Genomic DNA, 20645 nt, shown 5'->3' with positions numbered 1-20645 from the left:
CCCTGACCATCAGCTCTCAGTTCTGTGACAGCTTGACCGCTGATGATTGCATGTAGCATGAAGCAGGCGTGTGCTGTCTGGTCGAAGAAATCACTTGAATCACAGGATTAGTTGGTCTTCTATGTGCACCTTTGGATGTTGTGTTGCTCCAAATTGATTAATGTGACTGATAATGGAGATACCGAATGACAGACCTCAGTGCCATCACTCTCATGAAAATCCATCATTCAGATGAATGAGAATTTCCAAATGACAATGCAGCGCATGACCGCAGCATGCACATTATGACCTAGAACCTGTAAAGACAGCTGTAACCGTCAGTACGTTAAGTTTGGAAATGCAATTCTTTGGCTGGACTAGTTGCTCTTTTTTACATCCTTTTTAGATTAACCGAAATGCATTCGCAGAACTCATCACTCTGTGTGTGTGTGTGTGGGGGGGGGGTATTTATGCATAGATAGCTTCATACATGCATAAAAGCATGCAAATGTGTCTCCCCGTTTTGTTTTAAGGCAAATAAACTTTGCCCCAGTAAGCTGTTGGCGCTTTCTTCATTTCAACACGTTAAAGGTTAGGCCATGCACCTCATTTAGAAGTTAAAGGTTAGGGCATGCACTACATTCCAAGCTTGCATAGTTATGCTCAAAAGTCCTCTGGCTTGTAGGATCAAACCTGACCTAGTAAACTGATTATGCAGTCAAAATCTTTTTACAGTTGTTCTTCTCCCCAAAAAGCACCCAGCAATGCTCCTGCAAAAGAGAAATGCCACAGTTGTTGTCTTCACATCAGCCTAAAGACTCGATAAACACTCACACAGAGCATCCCACGTAGCACCACAGCATTCACTCACAAGGCATTTTGCAATACGTGGTTGATTTGTTTTGTGTTGTGCTTTACCCCACCCATTTTTTTTCTCCACAGTTTCTCCCAGGGCCTACTGGTGGCAGTGGAGGAAGGGTGAGGCTTGAAAAGTGGCTCTAGGGGTAAATGGAAGTTGTGTTTATTTATTACAGGAGAGAAACAGACGGTACAGGACTGTGAGCAGGGTGACAACCGTTCCCCTCTTGTTCCTCTCACAATTCTTCTTTGTGAGTGCTTGAGATAAGTGATAGTCAAGGCAGACAAGTCGTACTGGAAAATAACTCATTAGTTTATTCGTCTATTCCACAGCCTCATTCTAAAATGCCAGATAAAGCCACAATGGAGCAAATTAAGCTGTTATGCAAGTAAGATTTGTGAAACTTACCATGCAAAGGCTGCACATACTGCATATGTCCATGATTGTTATAAGCTATTGCGATTAATTTCTCGCTGGATCTGACCCAGCGACTGCTCCTGCTTTTCTTGATCTGCCTCGACCTTAGTGTCACGTCTCGCTCAGAGGTCAAAACTTAGAATCTTAAGAAAAATCAGAGATCCCACCATTTAATTTACCATCCATTAAACAAATTTAGATGTAGTATGCAGAGTGTATTTGCACAGTGTACCCTTCACTGTGTTATCAGTGTGTAATGACAGGCCCCTCATTAGAAGTGAGGTTTGACGGCCTACAGGGACGAGATTCAGCACCTCACATCATGGTGTACTACCAACAATCTTGTCCTCAATGTGCAGAAGACAAAGGAGCTGATTGTGGACTTCAGGAGGTCTAGAAGCTGCAGCCAGTCCCCCATACACATCAATGGAAGTGTGGAAGTGGAGCGTGTTTCCAGCTTTAAATTCCTTGGAGTCCACATCAGCGAGGACCTTTCGTGGACATTAAACACCCAGGCCCTTGTGAAAAAGGCCCAACAACGCCTGCATTTCCTGGGGAGGCTGAGGAACGCCCGTCTACCCCCCAAAATTCTCACCAACTTCTACCACTGCACCATAGAGAGCATCCTGACCATCTGCATCTCAGTATGGTACAGTAACGGCACCTCAGTAGACCAGAAAGCTCTGTCATCAAGGCGGCCAAGCAAATCACTGGTACCCAGCTCCCAGCAATAAAAGACAATTAACACAAACGCTGCCTTCGAAGGGGTCTGAGTATCAGCAGAGATCCCACCCACCCCAACCGTGGACTGTTCTCCCCCCTGCGCTCTGGGAGGCGCTACAGGAGCCTCAGAGCCCGCACTACCAGGCTCAAAAACAGCTTCTTCCCGCAAGCTGTTGCCCACTTGAACCTGGCAACCCACTGAATGTCTGTAGATATTTTTAAATATTTTGTACTCTTGCTTTTTTTAACTTATTTTTAGCTTTTGGTCTTCATGTGTGTATATCTTATACTGTGTTTGCTGTGTTTGTCTGTGTCTGTCTTGCACTGTTTGGTGAAGCCACAGCCCTCATTTCATTTTTAACATGTGCCTGCACATTGTTTTTAATGACAATAAATTGAATTGAATTGTTTATCCAGCCAGTGCTTCCTGCTGGAACAGCGAGCAGGCCCCCCCCCCCACATGCCTCCAACAGCCTCTGTAGCCTCTGTTCTCTCAGTTATTCAGAATTGTTATGGCGACTCGATGATTCGTTTGTCCACTCTCTGCCAACTCCTACACACAAAAGTTCTTGAGGAAGCATTCAACACATCAGTCAAATGAAACTGAATGAGCATGTTCTCAGTGTTGTACTATCTTGTTAGTGGAGGGAGTTAATCAGCACATAGTAACAGCTAATAAGGGCAATTGGATGGTTAACTCTATGTAATATATATGCCCACCGCAGATTCAGTGCACAAGGTTTTGGGTGTTTTAACCAACAATTAAGGTCCCCTAACTGACAAAGGTAGGATTTATTTAACGTGCTACATCTTGTAATGTGCTGTGTCACAACTATGCTCTTTTAGGAGGGTCTCAGTCTTAGCAGAAATGTCTTGGTTTTCTCCTGCCGACGAGAACTTTCTGAATTCATCGCACCATCCTAACATTCTGCTTGTATCTCTGAGCACGTGCGTCCAAGTTTTGCTCCTGTCCCCTGTCATATATGGTAGTCAAATACGCGCATTTGACTACCATATATGACATCTCCCCCTCTTTTTGTCATTTAAGGTAGTCAAAAGAACTTGCGCATTTACTGTGTGCTATACGGTAATACGGGAACCACGTAGGGGCTTGGTGACCTCGCGGTGTTCGGGAAGAGTGTACATGAGTGTTGGGGTGTTGCCTGACGGTGATTCACCACAACCGACAAAAGCTAAAAGAAGCCTCCATCGCAATTATTTACGTGGTGTCAGAAGTTAACAACGCGAGGAGCCATGGCTAAATTCAGCCCCCGACGAACTTTCCCTTCGATAAACCGGGCGAGCGGCCGGATTGGAAGCAGCCTTTTGTGCGATTCAGAACCGCCACTAAACGAGACAAAGAAGATGGCGCCGTGCAGGTAAGCAGCCTGGTATGGGAAGCGAGTCGAAGAACTTCTACTGATCGTTTGCATTTACCAACGAGGGACATACTAGAAATGACTTCGATAGGGTGCTTGGCAAGTTCGATGAGTACTTTGTGCCGAGAAGGAATGTAATATACGACCGTGCATGTTTCCAATCAGCGCTTGCAGAGGCCGGGAGAGAAAGCTGAGACCTTCATCGGGGCTTTGCATTGCGACTTCGGCGCGAGCAGAGATGAGAATACCCGCGACCGAATTGTTGTCGTAATACTCCACAAAGACGTCTTGCGGACGTTGCAGCTGACGAAGGACCTGACACCCTGACCAAAGAGACGGTCAGGCAGTCTGAAGAGGTTGCTTCGTAAGTCAGCAGGAGAGGCAACGGCGCAGCAAACAGATCAAACCGTGGTGCCGCTTGACCGAAAGGGTGAGATCACAGATACAAGTGTCTCCGTAGGGTGTCTGGGCTCAGCCTTAGAGATAGGGTGGGGAGCTCGGACATCCGGAGGGAGCTCGGAGCAGAGCCGCTGCTCCTTCGCATAGAAAGGAGCCAGTTGAGGTGGTTCGGGCATCTGATCAGGATGCCTCCTGGGCGCCTTTCTTTTGAGGTTTACCGGGCACGGCCAACTGGAGGAGACCCCGGGGTAGACCCAGAACTCACTGGAGGGAATACATGTCCAATCTGGCCTGGGAACACCTTGGGATCCCCCAGGAGGAGCTGGAGGGCGTTCCTGGGGAGAGGGACTTCTGGAGTGCCCTACTTAACTTGCTGCCACCGCGACCCCACCCTGGAGAAGCGGCCGAAGATTAATCAATGAATGAACCACGGTAAGCCAAAAGGGGGGGGATAGTGGACAGTGAGAAAAATGTGGGAAACCGCGGCACAGTAAAGATGAAAATTGCCCGGCTAGAAAATCCAAATACATGCAACAAGGTTGGACATTGGAGTAGAGTGTGTAGGACCAAGAGAGCAGTGAGTGAGGTTACAGAACTAACAGAGCAGCTGCAGTCATACTTTCTTGGGGCTGTGAGTAAAGCAGATGGGTCATCAGAGCAATGGGCCGTCGAGTTGTTGGTGGGCTCCACACCTGTTGAATTCAAAATTGACACGGGAGCTGATGCTAACATCTTCCATGAGGAGACCACCCACTCATCGCCAAAAGACCACTGGGGCCTGCAGATATTCCACTGGATAGCCCAGGTGGCAAGCTGCAGTGCATAGGACAGATCCAGAGCACTGTATCCAACAAAGGAAAGACTCACCCACTCACAGCATGTCATCTGCAGCCGCACTGTAAACAACTTACTCAGCAGGCTGCTGTCTGTGAAGATGAATCTGGTGAGGAGAGGGGATGAAACGGTGTGCAACAGAGGACACCTACAGGCATATGGTGGGCATGGGACACGAAAGACTTAACCTGTGAGAATACAGCTGAAAGACAATGCTGAGCCATATGCTGTACACACAGCATGGCACAGACCTCCCCCTATGCTGGAAAAGGTAAAGGAGGAGCTCCTGAGGATGGAGAGAAATGATACAGCCCACCAACTGGTGGTGTGCACCAGTGACGGTTGCTGACCAAAATGTTTGGTGAAACAACCACCCAACCAACTCCCCCATCATATGTTTTAAAACATTCCTCACTGATTTCAAATGAGCAGCCAGAACATCATCATAGTGGGAAAAGACTTTTACCATCTCTCTGTAGTTTCCTTTATTATCAGACTTTTCACTCTTATCATGCCCCCTAAATATCTGTGCCTGACAACCCAATAATGACATTGAATCAATCAGCCTTTTCAGAATGTCACGGTTTTTTTGGACCGTGTCGTTATGCTTTGCCAACTGAAGAAACTTGCCTTCATCAATCAGTATCAACCCTCACACTTCCCAACAGACTTGATTGTGCGGTTGCACTGACATGCTCCTTAGGTTTTCCATGAAGCTTAACAGATCTGTCAACACTTTGTAGATCCTCAAATCCATCTCTTGCAAACTTCGAAGAACACCCATCTCCTGCAGCAGCACACTTAAACATCACGCAAGGCCAGCCATACAAGCGGTTTGTTAGCACACTCCCGTTAGCCACTCCACCTTGTCATACCTAGAACACTTAAAACTCCAACTTGCCGAGCCCACTCTCTGCACCAGCTTGATGGGAGGCTTTGGTCTCTGCTGTGCCTTCACTCCTAGTTTTTCCTCATAGGAGAAAGTGTGAAAAGATTCCCGTAGGATCCGGTCCACGATGTTTGCATCCATCACAAATATTCTTTGAAAAAATTGCAAAAGACAGGACAGGCACTAGGTAAGCTAGCAGCTAACTAGCTAAGCTAGGTAGAACAACTAACGTTAGCCTCCAGTACAGGGCTACTGCACGAGGTTAAGATCAAAAATGCAAATATAAAGATGAACAATAAAGCTGAACAATAAAGATCTGAACAGATTCATTTATTATTATAATATTTACAATATATGTACAAGAACCACCAAAAACTATTATAGTAATCATTAATTTATCTAAGGCTAATCTCTTTTCTTATCTTTCACCGTACTTTGAATGCTAAAAGGTTTAATGAAGATTGGAGAACAAGTAGGATCGAAAAGGCTGAACTGGTGTTCTCTGATTGGTTAGACAGGTGTCAGTCATTGGTGCAGCACTGCTTCACTGGGTGGGCATTAAAACGCGTCATAAACAGTAACTGTCCAATCAACCAATCAACAACATTTAAATTCACTTGCATTGGGTTAGTGAAGCAGAACACTCCCCTGTGTCACCTGAAGAGAGCGCTGTGTTGCACAATACCCATGACATTTTTTTTAACAGTGACACATTTTATTTTTGTTTGATTCACAGAGGAAATAGTCATTCTAATGAAATGTTGGCATGTCAAAAATATGTTTTATGTGATATGTGTGTTATGTTTTTTGTTTGTTTTTTTTGTGAAGCACTGCTTCACCTGCTGTCGTATAGAGACCTCCTCTGGTATGCACCCATGGTGCCAGTCTTGAAGAAGGGCACAGGTAAAGCCCTCATCTCTGTTGATCTCAAGAGGCTGAACGAGGCTGTGAAAAGAGAACAGTATATCCTGCCTACTACTGATGAGATTACAGCAAAACTAAGTGGGGTGACAGTCTTTTCTTCACTTAACGCCGCCAGTGGGTTCTTCCAGATATCCCTGCACTCAGACAGGTGTAAGCTTGCGACCTTCATTACGCCGTTTGGCAGATTCAACTTCAAGCGGCTACCGTTCAGAATTATGAGCACACGAGGAGGTCTTCATGGACGACATTCTTGTCCATGGGGCAACAGAGGAGGAGCATGACTGTAGCCTGGAGAAGGTAATGCAGCGCATAGAGACCGCTGGTTTGAAGCTCAGCTGTGAGAAGTGCTCCATCAGGCAGAGTCAGCTGCGGTTCCTCGGGCATCTCATTGACCGGTCTGGGATCTGGCCTGACCCCGACAAAGTGGAAGCTATTCGACTCAACAATGCAACGACACCGGACCGCTACCCAGTCCCACACATTCAGGATTTTTCTGCCCACCTGGTTGGAAAAGTAATCTTTTCCAAAGTGGACCTCGTCCGCGGATACCATCAGGTGCCTGTTCACCCACTGGATATCCCCAAAACAGCGGTGATCACGCCATTTGGACTGATTGAGTTCCTGCACATGCCGTTCGGCCTCATGAACGCCGCGCAGACATTCCAGCGCCTCATGGATTCGGTGCTACGGGACCTGTCTTTTGTTTTCGTCTATCTAGACGACGTCCTCATTGCCAGCACCTCCAAAGTGGAACACCTGTCCCACCTCCGGACTCTTTTAGAGTGGCTCAGCCAGCACGGGCTTTATCGTCAATCCAGCCAAGTGCCAGTTTGGGCTGACAACCACCGACTTCCTTGGACAACGAGTCACCGAAATGGGGCGGTACCCCTCCCATCAAAGGTGGACGCCATCATGAACTTACCGTGACCGCTCACAGTCAAGTCCCTACAGGAGTTCTTCGGCATGAACTTTTACCACCGCTTTATCCTCTGAACTCATGCGACCCTTGTATGAGGCCCTGAAAGGCAAGGCCACCAAACACACTGTGGACTGGTCTGTGGAGAGGGACAAGACGTTTGTGGACACTAAGGCTGCTCTGGCTGATGCAACAATGCTGGCGCACCTGTCATCCAAGGCTCCAACCGCCATCACTACAGATGCTTTGGACTCTGCCGAGGCGGCGCACGAGCAGTGGGTGAAGGGTGCTTGGCAGCGGCTCGTATTCTGCAGCCGACAGTTACGCCCCCAGCGAATGGAAGTATAGCGCCTTAGATCGGAGCTCCTCGCTCTCTACCTCACCGACATTTCCATTCCTTGCTGGAGGCCTGCCAGTTGACGGCGTTTGTGGACCACAAACCACTGACGTTCGCCATGGCTAAGGTGGCTGAGTCACCCGCCAGCAACTCTGCTACATCTCGGAGTTCACCATGGACGTATAGCATGTTGCTGGCAAAACCAACCTCGTTGCCGACTGCCTTTCCCAGGCCATTGCAGGGGCCGTCCACTTGGGTCTTGACTATGCCTGCATGGCAGCTGATCAGGCCGCCGACCCGGACATGCAGGCTTTCAGGAAGGCTGTCACAGGGCTGCAGTTAGAGGATGTGGCTTTTGACGATGCTGGCACCACGCTCCTGTGCGATGTCTCCACGGATCGGCCATGGCCCGTCATTCCCACTGGCTGGAGGCATCGTGTTTTCGACACTGTCCATGGCCTCTCCCACCCTGGCAAAAAGCCATCTCAAAGACTAGTGGCAGCCAAGTTCGTCTGGCACGGACTCAAAAAAGACATGAGAGACTGGGCTGAAACCTACATGGACTGTCAGTGCTCTAAAGTGCACCGCCACACCAGAGCCCCCCCTGGCACAGTTCTCAGTGCCTGAAAGGAGGTTCAACCACGTAAACGTTGCCATGGTGGACCGCCTGTCCCTCTCCCATGGTTTTACTTACCTCCTCACCATGGTGGACAGGACCCCTCGATGGCCAGAAGCCATCCTACTGTCATCGACACTGCAAATGGAGGATTCTTTGACGAAAGCAAAGTTTGATGTAAAAAAAATCTTATTTCAAATACAAATCATTATTTCTAACCTTGTCAATGTCTTGACTCTATTTTCTATTCATTTCACAACATATGGTGGTGAATAAGTGTGACTTTTCATGGAAAACACAAAATTGTTTGGGTGATCCCAAACTTTTGAACGGTAGTGTATATATAAATAATATAAATCTCTCTCTCACCCTTTTTTGGGTGGTGTGTGTTGTCCTCAAGCTCGGGTCCTCTACCAGAGGCCTGGGAGCCCAAGGGCCCTGCACAGCATCCCAGCTGCTCTCAGGACCACACTCCTCTGGACAGAGACCTCAGATGCTGCCCCTGGAATCTGCCGGAGCCACTCTACCAGTTTGAGACTGGATGATAAGCAAAAAGATGGGCGCCAAGAGTTAGTGAGTGTCAGGGCCATTATCCAGGATGAAACAAGGAAAATCAATGAGTACAATGAGTACCTCAGAAAGAGGGCCCAACAGGACGAACTGCTGAGTGAGTACCTCACACAGCAGAAGACACAGAGTGCAGTGGAAGAAGAAGAAGAGGAGGTATCATGGAACATCAAGCCACTCCATGGGCTGTACCATCAACAGACAGAAGACATAGCTGGTATTGACAAAAACTACCAGTGGCTAGAAAAGGCTGGGCTGAAGGACAGCACAGACGCTCTGATCATAGCAGCACAAGAACAGGCACTCAGCACCAGATAGATTGCCACATTTGTTACGATTTGTTGCCAAATCAAATATGCTGATCATAAATCATATTTCCATACCAGATTGGTCAGGGCCCAGGTTACCATCGACCGCCACTGGTACAGTTGGCCAGCAGGGTGCCGGTGGAAATTAGTTCAAAGTTTTTCCATGGTGTGGATGGGAGGAGAAATGGGGTAGGGGTAATTCCGAAGGAAGAGTACGTCAAGAGCGTGTTGGAGTTTAAGACAGATTCAGACAGAGTGACGAGTATGAAGCTGGAAATCGAGGTTGTATTGATGACTGTTATCAGCCCATATGCCCCGCAAGTTGGGTGTGAGATGGAAGAGAAAGAAGAATCCTGGAGTGAGTTGGATGAAGTGGTGGAGAGGGTACCCAAGGAGGAGAGAGTGGTGATTGGAGTGGACTTCAGTGGGCATGTTGGTGAAGGGAACAGAGGTGATGAGGAGGTGATGGGTAGGTATGGTGTCAAGGAGAGAAATGTGGAAGGACGGCTGATGGTGGATTTTGTTAAAAGGATGGAAATGGCTGTGGTGAATACATATTTCAAGAAGAGGGAGGAACACAGGGTGACGTACAAGAGTGGAGGAAAGTGCACACAGGTGGACTATATCTTATGTAGAAGGCGTGATCTGAAAGGGATTGGAGACTGCAAGGTGGTGACAGGGGAGAACGTAGCTAGGCAGCATCTGACGGTGGTCTGTAGGATGACTTTGGAGACCAAGAAGAGGAAGAGAGTGAAGACAGAGCCAAGGATCAAATGGTGGAAGTTGAAGCAAGAAGACTGTTGTGTGGAGTTCAGGCAGGAGTTAAGACAGACACTGGGTGGTAGTGAAGAGTTGCTGGATGGCTGGGCAACCACTGCAGAAATAGTGAGGGAGACAGCTAGGAAAGTACTTGGTGTGTCATCTGGACAGAGGAAGGAAGACAAGGAGACTGGGTGGTGGAATGAGGAAGTACAGCAAAGTATACAGAGGAAGAGGCTGGTGAACAAGAAGGGATAGAATGAGAGATGGAGAAGGTAGACAGGAGAACAAGAAGATGCAGTGTAAAGTGAACAGAGAGGTGGTGAAGGAGGAAAAGAGGAAGGCCAAAGAGGAAGGTGTATGGATGTGGTGAGGGAGGACATGCAGGTGGTTTGCGTGTCAGAGAGGACAGGATGCAGAGGACAGGAAGAGATGGAAACAGACGATCCGCTGCGGTGACCCCTAACGGGAGCCGCTGGAAGATGAAGAAGATAGTGTGAGTATATAGCATTATATATAAAGGAGCTGATTATAGACCACAGGAGGAACAAAACGGACAGTCATCCCCTTTTCATCGGCGGGGACTGTGTGGAGAGTGTCTCAGACTTCCGGTTTCTGGGCATACACACAGAGGAGGGCCTGACTGGAGCCTTAACACCACAGCGCTGGTTAAGAAGGCACAGCGGAGACTCTACTTCTTGAGGATCCTCAGGAAGAACCACCTTACCACCTCACTGCTTGTGTCCTTCTACCGCTGCTCCATAGGGAGCACACTGACCTACTGCATCTGTGTCTGGTTTGCCAGCTGCACAGTAGCAGAGAGGAAGGCGCTCCAGAGGGTCATCACCACCACCCAGAAGATCATGGGATGCCCACTTCCCTCCCTGGAAGACCTACAGTTCCCGCTGCCTCAAAAAACTCCATGGCATCCTCAAGGACCCATCCCACCCAGGACACCTTCTGTTTGAACTGCTGCCCTCGGGCAGACGTTACAGGACAATAAGAGCTGGGACAAACAGACTAAAGAACATCTTCTGTCCCCGAGCCATAACCGCACTAAATGCTGCTAAGTCTGGATTCCTGACTTTCTGTGCAATATGTTGGTGTCTAGTAGAATGTAGAAATGAATGTGTGTGTGTTTTATGTTTTTCATTCTTTTTATATTGATCCTTGCACTGATAAGAACTGCACTTTCAAATGTCGTTGTACTTGTACAATGACAAAGTTCTATTGTCTTCTAGTCTATAAGGGCATGATGGGTTGTGGAGTCATGGTATGGTATATGGTATAGTGGTTTACCATATATGGTATATGGTATGGTATATGGCAATATAGTATATAAGCAATATGGAATAATGTATGGGCTGAGGGTGTTGATTATTCAGCTATAACAAAACTCTGTATAGCAGTGACATAGTATGTACCTGTTGTGCACACATGCCTGCCTCCAACGTCCTGTTATTATTTCATTTATTTCTTCCGTTTTTTTCTTTTTTTCGTGTTTTGTGTGTGAGAGAGAGAGAGAGAGAGAGAGAGAGAGAGAGAGAGAGAGAGAGAGAGAGAGAGAGAGAGAGAGAGAGAGAGAGAGAGAGAGAGACGTATGCAGGAGCTGGAAGCTGCTGTGTGCCGGAGTCTAATTGCTTGTGTGCATAGGAACACTTGGCCAGTAAAGTTGACCCTGATTCTGATTTCAATCCACAGAGTTGCTGAAAACAGTTCTTCTTGACAAATGTTATAAATCCTTCTTCATATGATTAGTGTGCTGCTTTGGAAAACTTTATTCAGAATTTAGCCCACAAACAGGTCTAAAGATTGTATTGATAGTGTAATTTCCGGCAACCTACCTTCAGTCTTTCAGTCAAATACATTCAATTCATAGCTGGTTGCTTTCATGTTAATGCATCATATAAATATGGTTTATCATAGCTTGTCGACATCTTCTATAAGGGTCTTTTGTATCATAAGTAGGACGTATTCAGATTAATGCTGACTAATGCAGTCAGGGTGCTCTTCCTTTATCACTTTGAACGTTTTCATTTGTGAGATCGGCCTGAGCCAGCAGTGACAAACACGGTGTCGTCTGCATACAGAGACGTTTACACGGGTACTTGTCGAGCCAGTCAGGTCGGCTTCATTGAAAGCGCCGTGTCACACTGATGTCACGGCACCGTTTACCTGAAAGGAAATAAACCATCAGGTGGATGTTGGAGTTTCCAGAGCAGACACTGAGACTGGCGGGGGCCCCTGGCTGCAGCTGCTGCCCCATTAACACACCATTAATCATTTAGAGAGGATTTACGATGGTGGCTACGGTTAACTGTCTTAGTCATTTTGTTTTATAGCCATGGTACTAGAAATTCAATGGATCTTTTTTGGAAAAACATATTTTGAAATGGAATGAAAAGAAAAACCCCAACAGCAACCTGAAAGTAATGGATGGCAGGTTACACCGTGCGCAGTACACCATGTCACATGGTGTGCCTGCAGGTGCCGTTTCCCTCCCTGTTCAGCAAATACATTATTTTCTGTCTCCACCTGGGTCTTCCATCGGCTTGATGGGGTGTGGGCAGCTGGGATGGATGTAGACTATAGAAGGTTTCCCCGTCAACCCTAAAGGCTCTGAATGAGAAACTGAAAAGCAGAAAAGGAACAGATCTCTGGGTGCTGCGTATCCTCGTCCATGTACTGACAAAATCCATTGTCTGGAAGAAGCCACCCTTACAAACACTCCACCCGCAGCTTCTCACAGCCTGTGAAACTCCGAAGGGTGGATCTTGGCTCTGTCCGGTTCCTTTGATTTAGTGCTTCTGTCACATGGGCTGCAGTTTTATTCAATAGCACTAAAAAGTTCCTCCGCATTAATGGCATCTCTCTGTGACGTAGAGAAAGCTGGTGGCCAGGATACTTAGGGTACATCATTCAATACTGTAAAGTAAGCAGAATTAGAAGATGGCCTGAGACCAAGAGCCCGGTTTACTGGCTCAGACACTCCCAGTCAGACTAACAGCCCCACCTATGCTATGTCATGCTATGCCATGCTACCTCAATAACACCTATGCTATGCCATGCTACGTCAATAACACCTATGCTATGTCATGCTATGTCAATAACACCTATGCTATGTCACGCTATGTCAATGATACATATGCTATGTCATGCTACATCATGCTATGTCATGCTGCGTCAATAACACCTATGCTATGTCATGCTACGTCAATAACACCTATGCTATGTCACGCTATGTCAATGATACATATGCTATGTCATGCTACATCATGCTACGTCATGCTGCGTCAATAACACCTATGCTATGTCATGCTACGTCAATAACACTATGGGAATAGAAAATACTTTAAAAAACTAATTTCCATGATGACCAAACTGGGAAACACCTTTGTGCCTTTGAGCACACATACACAGAAAGCGCGTGCACACGCACGCACACACACACACACCACGCACACGCACACGCACACACACCCCACACGCACGCACACACCCCCACACACACCACGCGCGCGCACACACACACACACACACAAACACATTTGCTTCGCTTCAAAGAAGGGTGAATCAGTTCATCTGGATACAATGTTTAATGACGGATACCTTTTATCATTTACTTTGTCTATAAACGTGTGTGTTTATATATATATGTGTGTGTGTGTGTGTGTGTGTGTGTATAAACACACATATGTTTATACATATGTATGTGTGTATGTATGTATGTATGTGTCACTAGAGTGAGCAGTGGCCACTTTCTGTAGCCGATAGAGTTGAATAAATCATGGCTGATGTAATGTGACTGACTGTACAGCAGATGGCTCTGCTTGCAAACGTGACAACTGAAGTCAATGGGACGTCACTGAGGCGCTCATGCCAATATCTGGAAACTTTAATAGTCTGACAGCTCCATCTATGTCCGCCCATTCAGTGACCTCACTGCAAATGATGCTATCAACTGATGTCAATGCAACAATTTCACTGTCATGCACTGACGTCATTTCCACCGTGTTTTTCACCAGCTTGCTCTAACCGGTATAGAGGCTGTTTCGTTCGTAGGTTGGGGAGAGAGATTTGATTGGCCAAGCGGCTGTGATTAAGCACCCGCTCAGTCGATACAGAAGCCCAAGAGGTGCATATATAACGATGTGTGTTGTGGCGACGTTCAACAGACTCACGAGTGATCCCACAACTTGACAGCACAGCAGGACAGCCGCAGCTCACGGTGAGTAGCCCAGAGACGCCGCACAGAAACAGTCACGGCGTGACTGCTGGAGGGTATCAGGTACTGTTGCTGTCGTGGCTGGAGGAGATGAGGGTCTGGAGCAGGGTTGATATTCTTAGGGAACTTTGTTGGGGTACAGTTTAGTTGGATTCTCACGGGTGGACGCCAGGGGGACGCTTGCAGGTCGTGCTGCTGATGGACAGAAGTGCTGTGTTAGACGTTGGCAGGAGACTCTAGTGTCCGTGTCTCGCCAGCAACCCTCCTCCCTGCCCCTGTAGCTCCAACGGCAAACTCAGCTGACTCCTTTAATAATAGAAACACGAGTAGGAGCCGATACTGTTTGACTGGGTCAGCCCTGGTAGAGGAGAGAGCGCTCTCTAGGGGCACAAAGATCAGGGGTGGTCGGTATCGGCGAGGGCAGAGGGTTAAACATGGACTGGGGAGCAGCCGAGGTAGTTGCAACAGAACTGAGAAAGATGCATGCAGGTGGGTATCGGCAAACCTTCGGTATATTTTATGGGGGTATTGTATCGTCAGATCGCACGGTGTTTATCGGAAGACCGGTATCGGTAAAGGAAGAGGATTAAACATGGACCGGGGAACAGCTGCGGTAACTAACAGAACTTAAAAAGATGCGCGAAGGTTTTCAGACAGGATGTGGCTCGTGGCACAAACTCGTCCAGGACAAGTACAGCAGTACAAGTACACCTTCACCCCCCCCCCAGCCGTTTGCGTCGTGTCAGCGGGTGTGTTTGCTGTGTGTGTCTGTGCGCAGGGGACCATGGTCATGTTGAAGCTCCTGACGCTCCTGCTCGCCTACACCCTCATCACCGGTCAGATGTCCGGCTCACACGCGGCTCCGTCCAGGTGAGACTACACACAGGGTCCTTCACACACCTCTAAACCAGCGGTTCTCAACCTGGTTGGGGTCCTGGACCCCCCCCTGCGTATTTTTGATCTACCCTGAGGACCCCTCCACCTGATCTTGGGGGAGGGGGGTTGCAATTTGATAGAAACAGTAGAAACTGCATTTTAAATTGCATTATAGCATTTATTCACTCTTTGGGGCAAAAATAAGAGCTTTCAGTTGTAACTTAGATATAGTTAACAAAACAGAATTCTTATGCAGTAACTTTCAGATATACTATGTAACAAAACAGAATATGTATTCAGTAACTTTCAGATTTATGTAACAAAACAGAATATGTATTCAGTAACTTTCAGATATATGTAACAAAACAGAATATGTATTCAGTAACTTTCAGATATGTGTAACAAAACAGAATATGTATTCAGTAACTTTCAGATATATGTAACAACACAGAATATGTATTCAGTAACTTTCAGATATATGTAACAAAACAGAATATGTATTCAGTAACTTTCAGATATATGTAACAACACAGAATATGTATTCAGTAACTTTCAGATAGATGTAACAAAACAGAATATGTATGCAGTAACTTTCAGATATATGTAACAAAACAGAATATGTATTCAGTAACTTTCAGATATATGTAACAAAACAGAATATGTATTCAGTAACTTTCAGATAGATGTAACAAAACAGAATATGTATGCAGTAACTTTCAGATATATGTAACAAAACAGAATATGTATTCAGTAACTTTCAGATATATGTAACAAAACAGAATATGTATTCAGTAACTTTCAGATATATGTAACAAAACAGAATATGTATTCAGTAACTTTCAGATATATGTAACAAAACAGAATTCCTATGCAGTAACTTTCAGATATATGTAACGAAACAAAATATGTATTCAGTAACTTTCAGATATATGTAACAAAACAGAATATGTATTCAGTAACTTTCAGATATATGTAACAAAACAGAATATGTATTCAGTAACTTTCAGATATATGTAACAAAACAGAATTCTTATGCAGTAACTTTCAGATATATGTAACAAAACAGAATTCCTATGCAGTAACTTTCAGATATATGTAACGAAACAAAATATGTATTCAGTAACTTTCAGATATATGTAACTAAACAGAATATGTATTCAGTAACTTTCAGATATATGTAACAAAACAGAATATGTATTCAGTAACTTTCAGATATATGTAACAAAACAGAATTCTTATGCAGTAACTTTCAGATATATGTAACAAAACAGAATTCCTATGCAGTAACTTTCAGATATATGTAACGAAACAAAATATGTATTCAGTAACTTTCAGATATATGTAACTAAACAGAATATGTATTCAGTAACTTTCAGATATATGTAACAAAACAGAATATGTATTCAGTAACTTTCAGATATATGTAACAAAACAGAATATGTATTCAGTAACTTTCAGATATATGTAACAAAACAGAATATGTATTCAGTAACTTTCAGATATATGTAACAAAACAGAATTCTTATGCAGTAACTTTCAGATATATGTAACAAAACAGAATATGTATTCAGTAACTTTCAGATATATGTAACAACACAGAATATGTATTCAGTAACTTTTAACAATGCAAACGGGAGCGAGATCTCTTAATTAAAATACAATACATTACACTTGTGAAACAGATGTAATTAGAGAAAAAAGTCCTGTTACCCTTTATAGTTTAGCTAGATAAAGGTCTCAGTCACATTTGAGTAAAATAATCCTATTTCTATAAATGTCATAGGATCTTTTTTAAAGATATTTTATTTTCACGGACCCCTTGCAATTACACCACGGACCACTAGGGGTCCGCGGACCCCCGGTTGAGAAACACTGCTCTAAACGGCATTATCTGTGACCTTTCAGTCCATCCTCACCCCGTCCCCCTCAACAAAGCAACACAAATACCCCCCCTCCCTCCCTCCCAACCGCCGATACGCTTTCTGTTTGAAATCCTCTGGGCTGTGATTTAATTGGCCTGTGACGTGTTGAGAAGACCCGCTTCTTGTGTGTAATACTTTACACGGGGGGCTGTTTGGTATTCTGTCGGGGCCGGCCTTGATCACTCGTCCGACCACAATATTTATGCTGTCGTAAAGCGCAGCTTGGCCACCTGTCAGCTTTTAAAAGGACCACTTTCAGCCAATTGTTTGGGGCTTGGCTCGCGTCCCTTCCTGCGGGATGAGGCGAGGGCACTTCAGCTGCCCCGGGCCGAGACGGGCTATTTTTATACCCACGCTGGCTCGCTGCCAGTCTGATCAACCTAATCGACTGTCCATTTCCAGAGCCACTTCAGAGTCCGCGTCAGACCGAGCCACGTTAACCAGCCCTGAAGCCCGGAGACTACTCGGGGCTCTCGTGCAGAGGCTCCTGCTGGTACACCCCTCCGAGGAGGAGGAGGAGGAGCGCGAGCACCTGGCAGCGCAGCAGAAAAGGTACAGACCTCCGCCTGACGCCGTCGAGCAGGGATCCTTTCACCCACTTTCCTTCTCAGGTTTAGCGCTTAGAGGCTACTTAGAGTTGCTCTTAATTACACAAAACTAACACTTTTGCTGATGAGTCTGCAACAGCTGCACGTGCGGTGTTGATTATGAGAAACGGTGTGGCTCCTGCTCATCAGTCCTCTGTCTGAACTCTTCCACGCATGGCTCGAAATTAGTCCTGCTTTCATCCGTGACTCACATGACTCCAACACGTGAACATGGGGGCACGATGCTCGGTATGCTGATGCAGCATGGTGAGTGGCATCATAGAGGGTATCCGTATGGATGCTGAAGCACGGCTGCGGAATGGGGGCGGTCGCCTCACAGCGAGAAGGTCCTGGGTTCGAGCCCCGGGGTAGTCCAACCTTGGGGGTGGTCCCGGGTCGTCCTCTGTGTGGAGTTTGCGTGTTCTCCCCGTGTCTGCGTGGGTTTCCTCCGGGGGCTCCGGTTTCCTCCCACAGTCCAAAGACCTGTAGGTCAGGTGACTCGGCCGTACTGAATTGTCCCTAGGTGTGTGTGTGTGTGTGTGTGTGTGTGTGTGTGTGTGTGTGTGTGTGTGTGTGTGTGTGTGAGATGGGCTGGCGGTCTGTCCAGCGTGTCTTCCCACCTGCCGCCCAGGGACTGCTGGGGTAGGCTCCAGCATCCCCGCGACCCGAGAGCAGGATAAGCGGTCTGGATGATGGATGGCTGGATGATGGATGGATGGATGGATGGATGGATGGATGGATGGATGGATGGATGGATGGATGATGGATGGATGGATGATGGATGGCTGGATGGATGGATGGCTGGATGATGGATGGCTGGCTGGATGGATGGATGATGGATGGATGGCTGGATGATGGATGGATGGATGGATGATGGATGGCTGTATGGATGGATGATGGCTGGATGGATGGATGGCTGGATGGATGGATGGATGATGGATGGATGGATGGATGGATGGCTGTATGGCTGTATGGATGGATGATGGATGGATGGATGGATGGATGGCTGTATGGATGGATCGATGGATGGCTGTATGGATGGATGATGGATGGATGGACTGCAGAGCGGTGGTTTCTTTTGTTGACGGTTCTTTGGTCCCATGCCTGTCGGACACTGCAGCATGGCTGTGGAATGCTAATGCTAATGCTAATGCTAGGCAGCATGTCTTCATACTGCGGAGTTAAGACGTAGCATGGCGTGTGTTGCTGCACCTCTGTTTCTGCATGCGTGTCTGTGACCCATGTCCAGACGCTGCGCCAGTCACACCCGCGTGCCTGGCAAAGCCCTCCCAGGACATCCACACTGCTGCTGCTGCAAACCCATCCTGCACGGGTGTGGGGCGAGCAAGAGGGGAAGCCCTGAGGCCCTGAGGCCCTGAGAGGTGCTGAGGCCCTGAGGTGCTGGGATGCTGAGGTGCTGAGGCCCTGAGGCCCTGAGGCCCTGAGGCCCTGAGAGGTGCTGAGGCCCTGAGGTGCTGGGATGCTGAGGTGCTGAGGCCCTGAGGCCCTGAGAGGTGCTGAGGCCCTGAGGCCATGAGGCCCTGAGGCCCTGAGGCCCTGAGGCCCTGAGAGGTGCTGAGGTGCTGGCAGAGCCGTGACACTGGGCTCAGTGTGCAGCAGCGGACATGTGCAGGCGGCAGTTGGAGCAGTTAACTTGGGTTTAGTGTCTCTGGTGTCCCTGCAGCTGCGGTCCTGGTGCTCCGTGCCAGGGTCCGATACAGTAAACGAGCAATAGAAACACAAGAATTACTCAGTAAATAGAAAACAAAACATAACCAATGAACTCAGTTTTACACAAGCAAAACCCCCCGTTGTGACGTAATAAGTGTCAGACCTGGTGTTGTCAGCAACACCGAGCCTCCAGTACTACACCTGACCTTTAACACCGAGCCTCCCGTACTACACCTACACCTGACCTTTAACACCGAGCCTCCCGTACTACACCTGACCTTTAACACCGAGCCTCCCGTACTACACCTACACCTGACCTTTACTTTCCTCAGTAAACCCCAAGTAAAGTTCTACTCTGGGTACCAGCAGTAGTACACTTGTGAGTACAGGAGAAGTACTTAACAAGGAAACTGATTTCCAGTCTAATAATAAGCACCCTGCTAGTCCACTGGCATAAGTAGTAGTTGTAAGGTCGGCGGGGATTAGAAGGTGCACACTGGGACCTGGACTGGGGAGGTCCCTGCAGCTCGTGCTTGGTCTGTATTGTTGTGCTTGGCAAATCAACTTGCTGTAACTTTACCAACCTTTAAACCCCTGTTTCAATAACGTGTCTGTGTGCAGAAGGGTAAGTAGTGACTCATATCTACCCCCTCTCCCCTCGTGCCCGCCTCTGGCGAGCAGCGGGGCGGCACAGAAGCGGGCGTGCAACACCTCCACGTGCGTTACCCACCGCCTGGCGGACTTCCTGAGCCGGTCCGGGGGGATCGGCAGCAGCAGCTTCGTCCCGACCAACGTGGGCGCTGATGCCTTCGGCAGACGGAGACGATAAAGCCCCACCCCAGCAAGCGCCACCTACAGGGTACGTTCATACCGTCGCAACCAGGGTGCCAGTTGTTGGGTGGGGGGTGGGGGGTCTGTGGAGGCTGAGAACCCCTGAAGAACCTTTGAGCCCCCCAAGAAGCAAAACAATGCATCATGACGAGGGGCTGTGAAACTGAAATGAAGCGTTTGTTGGCGGTCGAGTTTGGGGATTATTGTGCCGCAGTTCGTTCCTCCAAAATACAACAACCTGGATTACCTGTACTGTGAAGTACAGGGTCCTGAGCACACGCCACGGTGTTTGAGCCCAGCGGGAATAGTCGCTGCTGAGGTAGTCATTAATGGGGCTCTGAAATGAAAAAATAAATAAATAAATAAAATAAAATAAGATAAGTAAATAAATAAATAAACCGGGAAAAACAAGTTAAATGGTGCATCGTATTGTAAAGGTTGATTGCATTCTTTCTGGGCAGACTGTCCCAGGGCTGAACTAGCATGGAGGCGGGGGGGGGGGTCAAATATAGTTGATACTATACTGGTGTATGCCCCCCACCCCTTGGATAATGGATGGAATGGGTGGATGGAGGTGAAAAGACAAATCCACCATGCTGAATATACAGTGGCACTTAATGCTGCTTC

The 20645-nt window shown here is 47.2% G+C and overlaps 1 protein-coding gene across 1 annotated transcript; it reads left to right on the top strand.

Moving 5' to 3' along the window:
• Positions 1-14915: 14915 nt before the first annotated feature.
• On the top strand, positions 14916-20016 carry calca (calcitonin/calcitonin-related polypeptide, alpha). The gene is made up of 3 exons (XM_056279225.1): positions 14916-15001; positions 17332-17481; positions 19866-20016. Exons 1-3 carry the CDS (start codon positions 14916-14918, stop codon positions 20014-20016), a joined length of 387 nt encoding a protein of 128 aa, XP_056135200.1.
• The last annotated feature ends 629 nt before the right edge of the window (positions 20017-20645 follow it).

This window comes from Lampris incognitus, chromosome 4 (assembly GCF_029633865.1).
Source record: "Lampris incognitus isolate fLamInc1 chromosome 4, fLamInc1.hap2, whole genome shotgun sequence".
NCBI lineage: Eukaryota > Metazoa > Chordata > Actinopteri > Lampriformes > Lampridae > Lampris > Lampris incognitus.
This window is presented reverse-complemented; position numbering and strand designations above follow the sequence as displayed.

Bases quoted from the DNA above. Each gene is read 5' to 3' on its own strand.
- calca (XM_056279225.1), top strand. From the start codon at position 14,916: ATGGTCATGTTGAAGCTCCTGACGCTCCTGCTCGCCTACACCCTCATC. The intron at 15,002-17,331 runs GTGAGACTACAC...GTCCATTTCCAG, and splicing joins TCACACGCGGCTCCGTCCAG to AGCCACTTCAGAGTCCGCGT. The intron at 17,482-19,865 runs GTACAGACCTCC...GCCTCTGGCGAG, and splicing joins CTGGCAGCGCAGCAGAAAAG to CAGCGGGGCGGCACAGAAGC.